Genomic DNA, 9,263 nt, shown 5'->3' with positions numbered 1-9,263 from the left:
TATGGAAGAGTGGAAAAACTTTTCTTTCATGTTTCTGTTTTATTTCATATTTTTATTTTCAAAATTTCAAGCTTTGGTTTTAGTTATAGATTTGATTATTTTATTTGATGGTAGAAGCATTTTTACTTTTTTTTGTTAATTTCTTTGAACATGTAATATATTTTTAATAAATGACTGTGTTGACAATATGACTCTAAAATTCATATAATATGATCTCAAACTAAATAATTATATTTTTTGGTATAAAACCGAATAAACCGAAAACCGACGGTATATAAACTGAACCGAACCAAAGTAAATATGGATTTAAAATGGTAGTTATATTTTACTAACCGAAATACCGAAAACAGAAAAAACCGAACCTAAACCGAACCGATATCCGGATTGAACACCCCTAAAAATTATTGTCGGTTGATACTTGTCTTTTAAGAAGCAACGAATTTTGAAATATGGGTAGTAGATATTCTTATAATTAGTTTGGAATAAATTTAGGTTACCTACTCAGTTTAAAATCAGCTGCAAATTTTATTATTGATTTGACCAAGAATTCTATTATCAATTTCTGAAGATTGATACTTTTCACGTAGAACTCTTATATTTAACATATAGATTTTTCAAATTAGTATAGGGGAGTGATGTCTAAGAATCATCATCCCTGTACAGATCAATCGATTGCTATCGTAGCTTATATTAGAAATGTATCCTTTATAAAGGTGTAATAAATATAAAATTGATTGAAAGATTTAAAAAAAAACACTGAATGGGAAGCATTAGCGAATGTCTAAATACGGCCAACAATTGAACAGCACGAAAGCATTCAGGAGCAGAGTATATTCCTGGACGTTCTACACTCAATGCGTAGAACACGTTCAAATCTCTGGATCGACGTCATTAGCTATTCCCCACCAATGCTTATTTTGCTTCTGAAGCCACTGATGTGCTTGATATTTTCATCAAAGAAAAACTGAGTTGCGGATGATGAAGCTAGCAAGAGTTTCCCTAGAAAAATAAAAATTTAGTGTGAATGATTTAGATGTTGAGTTCGTTGGGTTGGTCATTACCTTTACATATACTTGGTATAATGCTTGTTACTAAAACAACTTTGTACTTCCGATGGCTCATGGCTTGTAGTTGCCGGAAAAGAGATGCTTCGTTTCCCCATAGCGTTAGCTTCACCATCATCCATCTGCAATGTGTTCATATATTAGCTATAGATCGGAGTTTTTCTAAGATTTCAGGTATAACAAATCTGTGTTTGTTGATTTTACCCGTTTATACGCAAACCAATTATCAGCTTCGTTTGATATTCCGGGTAGTGGGGGTAGTCATCTTGCATGATAAGTATCTGGCCTACTACATCTGCCCTGCTAATTGTGAGCAACTGATAATTATATTTCTTCGAACAGAGGTCTTGCGATTATTTACCTGGAAGGTATGTGCGTGCAGTTGCTGAGTCTATTAGCTGCATGAAGTTGAGAGAAGAGAATTTCTGTGCAGGAAAGCCTGAGATCGTGTGTTCTAATTTTATCACACTCGCTTCACGGTTGATACGAATAAAGAACGGCTGCGGAGTCAGCTTGTGTCTGCGATTATTCGGGATGACCATATAATCTGAGAGCTGATATATATCCACTGCTGATAAGAGGTTAGGATTTGTAGTTGATAACTGTCTGGATAGCTGCCCTTCTAGAGTTTCACCCTATTTTGAAAGCAAAATGGTTAGTTCTGTTGTGTTGTATATGAATCAGTATAGTTAAACAACATACCTCCAAGCTAAAGCATAGGAAACCGGTACCGTGCAAGTCGTTGGCTTCACTTATGATGGGCCAAAGTTCAATAACACGAACTGCTTTTGGGGTTGGTGATATTTTTTGAACATTTCTGTTAGTAAATCCACTAATGCGAAAAGGTCGTCGTACCCATGTGTTTCTGTAAATGCACACATGTGTGTATAATCTTATTTCAGAAGATCATTGTTGCTAGTATATGCATAAAAATGGAGAGTGCTTATGAGAGCAATCATACTACCTCTTCAATGGTGAACTACTCTTCAAGGATGCCATGATGGAGATGACTCGTTTCTTAGTTGAACGCGTGAACGTGATGTTTGTCTAACGGCAAGACACGGAGATAAGGGTTTTGTTAATTAGATGAGAAAATCTCGTGTAGCCATACGGACATTAAGAGTCGCGAATATGGAAAGCTAATATTGCAATTTAAGCAGCATATATAATTGAAAGAGTTAAGGAAAAAAAATTAAATATGGAGGGATTTTCAGAAAAGAAAGAGATCCAAGATACAAAAGTTCTCAAAAATTGTACCTCCTAGCACGCTTAACGTCAGTAGGATCTCCATTATCAGCTGTTTCCATGTCTCCATCAAGATCATCATCATCAGAATCATCTCGTAATGAAATACTGGTGGTTTGCCTTGCTGGAACAACATCTGGTTTCTTTTTAACGATTGTCGAAGGAACAGATCTAACAGATGAAGCACCGGGTGAGGTTTGTGCCACAACAACAGAGCCTAGAATATTAAAAAAAAAACATTATCCACACAATCCGAGAAAAAATAAACATTTCACCCAAAGACTATAAACCATAATCAAAGGAACTTAATTAGATATTCCACAAGGATGACTCATCTAAACTATAATGATATAACCTTGAGCTGGAGATCCCACCGGAGGAGATGGCTTTTGAGTCACACCTGAGGCACTCGAATCTTCCGGCTTCACAGCTCCCACCTGTGTAAAGAATCAAAACCAATCAAAATCAAATCAATCAACAAACAAAAACCGAATTGATCGCCATGCGCGGAAGATTGAGCGGTAACAGCGTTTGGGTTCATCGAATTGGCGGATGAAACAGCAGTCGTCTCGTTAGGTTTCATCACAGTCACGGAAGAAGCAGTGGACTTCCCGTTTGGTTTCGCAGTCGCGGAGGTTGCGACGGTCTTCTTGATGGGCTTGCGTTCGCCGGAGACGGTAGAGTTGCCGGTGGGTCCATCGTGATGAGTAAATGAGAGAATCTTATGAACTTTGATGGAGACATAAGCTATGAAAAGAGTTCTATATATAGAAAATTTTAGAAGAAGATGAAAGGAATCCATTGAATGAGTTCAATCTCAGGTTTGATGAGAGGAATTAGTAGCAAAATTACTCATCGAAACGGATCTGGATAAGAGAGAAATGGAAGAGATGGAAGTCGACATTCATCGCGTAACACATCTGCCCTTCGGTTGCTCAATCTGGGCTTTAGACTTCAGAATAGACGGACCGAAAACAACGGAGGCCCAAACAAAACTAATTAACTCATTAATGACGTGGAAGTTTGATGCATTCTTATTGGCCGATTTTATGATCCGACGTGGAAGCATGAGGGGAGCCCTTATTCCCCTTTTAGTATTGTATATTGATTGTAATTATGCTTAACAACCCTTCTTTAAGAGACACCAATAAACCTGCTCTTAAAATAGGATTTTTAGAACTTTTGCCTATGGGATTCCACAAAAATTATGGATCCCACAAATACTTATATCTATATAATATATACATATATATATAATACATATTTTAAAGCTCCAATGGGAAGAACCCCCATTGGAGAGGTGCTCTAAGTTTAGAAAAGCACACACAATGTGCACAAGACTTAAGAAGTTTGCAAGCCCTGAAACAAAACAAACACGTTACAAATATAGTCAAGTGTCTCTATGAGGATATATGTTTTGATGTAGCTTTTCACTACTACGCTTCAACAACTCTAAAGTGAGTGAACTTTTTAATACCTTGATGGCTTCAAGGATTTTGCTGACAGTGGTCAAGCACAAGCACAACAGTCTTCTGGTGAAAGTAGATGCGAGATATGAAGCCAAGTTAGCTGTCTTTTCTTTGTTATTTTAAAATGATTTAAATAGCTGATCGATGCTGCGACTCTGCAAAATTATGGTTATTCATATATTGCAGTGTTATAAGAAACAAATATAACGAGCTTTTTATGACTTGTGTTTTTAAAAGACGATGCCAGCAGTTTCTTGGTATCTCGTGGTTTCTCATCTTCCTATTGCCTAATGAGTCAAGCTCCATGCAATCATTGACGCTTGCCATTGTGGTAACGTCATGGACAAGCTATAGAACGTGGACACGGGATTAAAAGTAACGTGCTATACCACTGAGCTAAGTGGCTGGTGTTAATTGTTGCTTTATTTTCATTATAGACCAGAATCGAAAGCTAATAGCCAAGCTTGGTCCGCCATGATCTATGTGTCCAGCTTCAGTCACTACCCATGATGCCTTATTACTAAGGAGAACAGGTTTGTTTGTAAGCCTTCTTGTCCCCTTTGCTTATCCAAGGTTCAACAAAGAGAAGCAGGATCCGAAGCTCAAAACACTTTTTTTTTACATTCCAAGATTCCTTTTCAATCATTCAATATCAATGCTTTTCTTTGTGTTACAACAACTGTCTTAATAGTTTTTCAAAAAAAAAAAAAAACAACAACTGTCTTAATATCAAAAATCTCGCCTACTTTTGTCTCTTGAAATACAATTGAGAAAGAAAAAAGGACAATGATAAAGAGAATTGCATAAGCAACAAAACAAATCTATCCACAACGCAAGAAGTATCTTTTTCCTCGGTCCCTGAAACAAAACGAACACACCTTGTAAAGACAGAGCAAAGGGTTTTTTCAAAGAGAGAACTCCAATCTAAACATGATGATGGATCCATATTTATCTTATTAGTGGTCATCGTATATAGAACTCATTAAGGCAAACTTAAATTAAGCGAAACAAGTTACTCAACACGTTCTAAAGCTTTATCAAAGAAGGCGAATTAATGTATATTAGAATAATGGATAATACATGAAGAGATGGAATTAGAACTGGACGTACATGGCTTGATTTGGCTTGGAGAAGAAATCGAAATTCGATTTGAAAGCATAGAATCGGAGACTCAAGACAAACGCAGCTTCCATCTTCTCTGTGGGCGATGAAGAAGAAGAAGCCATCGACGGCGTTAACAAGCGACGTCTTTTATTTTTGGGCAATTGTCAATAATAGTAATTTTTGAGTTTTTGTCTTAAAAATAGCATTAAAAGGAGAAAGTCACAAAAATGATATTCATTAAAAAGTAAAATATCCTTAAACTATTGGTTTAAAATTAAATAAACAAACATACATAAATAAAAATAAATAAAATAAAAATAAAAAAAATGAAAAAATAGAAATTTTTTTATAGTTTCAGATTATATGTTTTCAGATTCGAAACTTTTTATAACTTTTTTTTTTGAAATTTTTTTTGAAATGTTTTTTTTGAATTTTTTTTTTTTGAAATTTTCTTTTTATAATTCAAAAATACTTTTTGAAACTGTTTTTAAAATTTTTATTTTTAATTTTTTAGTATTTATTTTTTATTTTATAAAATTTTAAACCCTAAATCCAAAACCCCACCCCTTAACTCTAAACCCTAATGTTTGGATTAATTTACCCAAAGGATAAAAGTGTATATTTACCTCTTTAATGAAACTTATTTTTGTGACTTTGAGCCTTGAGTGCTAGTTTGGGAACAAAAATTTGGTTTGGTGTTATCCTAGTCTTTTTCTCTTTATTTTTTCTTAAGCTATTTTTATTTTATTTTTAGTTTTAATATTCTTTTTTCTTCTAATCCTACGTGTCAATTTGATTTGTGTTAATAAGATCATCCGCAATGGTGTTACCCAAAGAAGAGTCCTTAGAAAAAGTGTATTTTAATTTTTTAAGTATTAATTTTTTTTTTTAAAAAAATATCAACCAATCACGAATCGCCACATGTCGTGGAGACCCGCAAATAGTGCAAGGATTCACTAAGAAAGAGTTCTTATTTAAGAATTTTAAGAATTGAATCGTTAGCTTTTTGATGGGGTCCACTGATTATTTAATTATTTTTTTCTTAAGAATTTCCCCTTAAGAATTCCTATTGTAAATGCTGTGAATTTGAAAGTTCACCATAAAGTGTAAACCCAAATTTTGTTCTGCAATTAGAGCATCTTTAGTGATGGATCTCTCATATTTATTAGTTTCTCAGCAATTTTATATTAATACTTCAATTTTGAATTAAATATAAATGCTTAAAAATAAATCGAACCACTCAAATAGAGATATGTCATCTCAGTCTTTCTGACATTTTTGAAAGTCTCTTAGCAGAGGGACGATTCTTCAAAATTTCATTACCTCTCTCATGTTTTCATTGTTTTATTAATTTATTTTGTTGAGAGATTATGGAAAGAGCTCCCCACTGCTGCTGCCCTTAAGTTGTATTCTCAGTTTCCTATTTGTTCTTCATTCACGATTCTTTACAGAGCAAGGTAGTTCTATATCATGGAATCCAGCAAAGAGATCATTTTTCCCTTTACATCTTCATATTACAAAGAGAGATCTTTTCCAGTCAGATAATTGTGGTCACTATCGGAGATAAGAGTACGCACATAGGCACCTTGTATAAACCACCTTCTTTTCACAAACAGTGCTATGTTTTTACTCGAAATGTTACTCATCGCCATTGAACATTCTCCACCCACATGAAGCAGCCTTATCTCCATATATAGAACTGAAGAATCATTAATGCATTCCAATAGTTTTCTTGTGAATAAATAAACAGTCAACGGGTAACATATTTGAAGTTTTAAAGTTAGCAGTGGTGTAGTAGTTGGCTCCTATGTTACATAGAAGCGGAAGGAGAATTGCATAAAAGCATAGAAGTGAGATTTTTAAAAACAATTAGAAAGCATATATATGTATATATAAAACATAAAAATAATTTTATAAAATTTATGACTAAAAATATATGATTAAAAATAAAAAAAATCCTTTATTCATTTTTAATAATTTTGTTCTATTTAGTTGACTTCATATGTTTATTATAAAATACTAACAGATTAAGCTTATAAAATATGATCAAATTAATTATTTTTAATAGTTCACAAATATCTGTCACAATATATTTGAATATATATGCAAGATATCTTATAAAAAATTATTTTGCACAAAGATAATTTATAGTATTAGTTTTTATATTTGCATATATTATGTTCTCTATTTAATATTATTAATTTGGATTTTATATAAAATAAAAATTAATTTTATATTTTTTACTTATTCATGGTATCAAGTTTTTAAAACCACCTTCCAACGTATTCCACAAGCTTCCGATTCTGATTCCGGTACCAAAGCGAGAAGCTTCTATGTTGCCCTAGCTAGGTTGGCTCTGTAGCTAATAACATAGGGAATGCAGTTTCAATTATTGGTTCTTACATATTACCTACAATATATTTTATGGATGGGTTTATATCTTTTAAAGTTCATAAAAGAAGTTTTGTTATCAGAAAAAGTCTCTTCAGGCACCCATAATACTTTTTTGGTTGTGAAACCAAGAACATATTTTCAAATCAACTTCTGACATGATTATCATCCAGTGGAATATATAAAAGCGAGAAAAGTTGATATGACTTTCATAAAAACAAATCATCAACCCATGATTGACATCAGACATCCGTAACTTAAATATTACAAAAAAACTGAAAAACATCATTCTTCAATCGATTTGTGGTGGAAAAACATCAAGGGCACTTGCAGCTTCCGTACAATAGAAAAGAGACTTGTCTCTTGGACATCAAGAAATAAGAAGTTGCCGGAAATACCGCAAGAGAATCCACCGCAGTGCTGTCTGGTACTGTCTCTTCCTCAAGTATCATCTCGAGGGTTGTGGCTGAGATGAGGCTGCAGGGTCGTGAGGCTATGGCACGGTGTGGGATCACGGCGGAGAATGGAGTCATAGGTTGAGGTGCGAGATTCTGCTGGTCAACCATTTTTTTTCGAAGGGTTTTGTGTTCCTTGCGCTGAACTAAAGAGTTGGAACTTAGGAGGAGTGAAAGTGTTTGTTTCTGTGTGTTGTAATGGTGAATTTGAAGATGGGTTTCTGTGTGTTTATATAGGAGTTGCCGTCATGTTTTCCGTCTCTCGCTTTGAAAGATAGACAAGATTGTCCTCGGTTATTCTTTTGAGAACTTGTATAATTTGATAGAAAGTGTTAATAGCATAATAGTAAAATGAAATATTCCACATGGTATAAAAACAAAAATATAGTTTTACTACACTAATTGACGTTTCAATAGTTTTACTTTGTAAATGACGTCAAAACTGAAGACAAGGGGGCCGATAAATCATTACAAACTTCTATAAATCTTCCATACAATTCACGAATACTTTACTTCTTAGTTCTTTAAAGATTGGTAATTTTTTTTTCTTAACGTGAACAAAGTGAAACTATTTTTAGTGACAAACTCTTTATAAACACAATACACATGTATGTATAAGAAACTTAAAGTACGGTTCGATCGATCACTCGTCAATTCGTCATCCAAATTTTTAAGACATAAGAGACTTTGAGTAGATGTTCTATCATATCACATGATACACTCAAATTTGTTAAGTTTTAATTACTCCCTTGAATTTAGTATAAAACTCCATCAGATCTATTTACAACCTGCTATTCACTTGAGATGAGTGGATAAAGAATGCATTTGCTTTCAACAAAATAGAATCGACGTCCGAAGCTAAGGACAAGAGTGTAGACATCAGTAGAAACTTTATGAATTTAATGCATGTTTTGGACATACATCAAAGAATTTTCAAAACTCAGCCTACCTCTTTCTTCTTCCTTTTTCCAAACCCAAAAGCCAAATAGTGATCGTATTCGGTCATTAGGACCGACCCTGAAATTTTGGAGGCCTATAGCTATATCGATATAAAACTTCTTTTTACAAATTTGGGGTTTAAATTTTTTTTTGTGAACCTATTTATATGTAATTTTTTTTCAAAAAATTTGGAGGTCTTTTACGAATGTTTCACTTGGCATGCTTCAGGCTGGCCCTGTCGGTCATGCTTACGGTATACATTTTTTTTTTGCAACTGCCTACGGTATACATAATTATCAAAGAAACCACGTAAAGTTAAACAAGAGGCCGATGGCTAGAATACAAGGTTTGCTCTTTTTGCGCTTTTAATGCTCTTTCATTTTATGAATCTTATCTTGTGAGCAAGGGACCCTCCAAATATAGGGAAGAAATAGAACTTTGGGGTTTTCTGCAAAATCTTTATCTCGATTGCGGCAAAAATTGATGGCAAAAAGCTTTTAAACAGTATGTTTTCGTTTGCGTGTGGACTCTGCCGTGTCTCTGACGGCAAATGTGAGAATGGTCCGTCTATAACATTGACGGCTTGGGGCATTCTC

General features: G+C 33.9%; 1 protein-coding gene across 3 annotated transcripts; it reads right to left on the bottom strand.

Moving 5' to 3' along the window:
- Window positions 1–668: 668 nt before the first annotated feature.
- Window positions 669–5,049, bottom strand: LOC106362447. Of its 3 annotated transcripts, XR_001273070.3 has the most exons (9): window positions 4,889–5,049; window positions 2,665–4,636; window positions 2,322–2,526; window positions 2,029–2,111; window positions 1,767–1,929; window positions 1,426–1,699; window positions 1,269–1,364; window positions 1,062–1,186; window positions 669–999 (listed from the first exon to the last, which is right to left on the bottom strand). XR_001273070.3 is itself a non-coding variant. In XM_013802344.3 (8 exons), exons 3-8 carry the CDS (start codon window positions 2,061–2,063, stop codon window positions 896–898), a joined length of 792 nt encoding a protein of 263 aa, XP_013657798.2. In that variant the 5' UTR covers window positions 2,064–2,111; window positions 2,322–2,526; window positions 2,665–3,274; the 3' UTR covers window positions 669–895. The 3 variants fall into 3 exon arrangements, 2 of the variants coding, with proteins under 2 accessions (XP_013657798.2, XP_048596395.1); XM_013802344.3 differs by lacking the exon at window positions 4,889–5,049 and having other exon boundaries at window positions 1,269–1,359; window positions 2,665–3,274; XM_048740438.1 differs by lacking the exon at window positions 4,889–5,049 and having other exon boundaries at window positions 1,269–1,359; window positions 2,684–3,236.
- Window positions 5,050–9,263: the final 4,214 nt, after the last annotated feature.

The sequence above is a fragment of the Brassica napus genome, chromosome A9, assembly GCF_020379485.1.
Source record: "Brassica napus cultivar Da-Ae chromosome A9, Da-Ae, whole genome shotgun sequence".
In the NCBI taxonomy this organism is placed as follows: Eukaryota; Viridiplantae; Streptophyta; class Magnoliopsida; order Brassicales; family Brassicaceae; genus Brassica; species Brassica napus.
Note: the sequence above shows the minus strand (reverse complement) of the source record. Positions and strands in the feature narration are given on the sequence as shown.

What these genes read in the sequence shown, in the direction of transcription:
- LOC106362447 (XM_013802344.3), bottom strand. Translation starts at nt 2,063, where the DNA reads ATGGCATCCTTGAAGAGTAGTTCACCATTGAAGAG. An exon ending in TCCTATGCTTTAGCTTGGAG is followed by an intron (nt 1,700 to 1,766) that starts GTATGTTGTTTA and finishes CTTTCAAAATAG; the next exon opens with GGTGAAACTCTAGAAGGGCA. An exon ending in TATACCAAGTATATGTAAAG is followed by an intron (nt 1,000 to 1,061) that starts GTAATGACCAAC and finishes TTATTTTTCTAG; the next exon opens with GGAAACTCTTGCTAGCTTCA.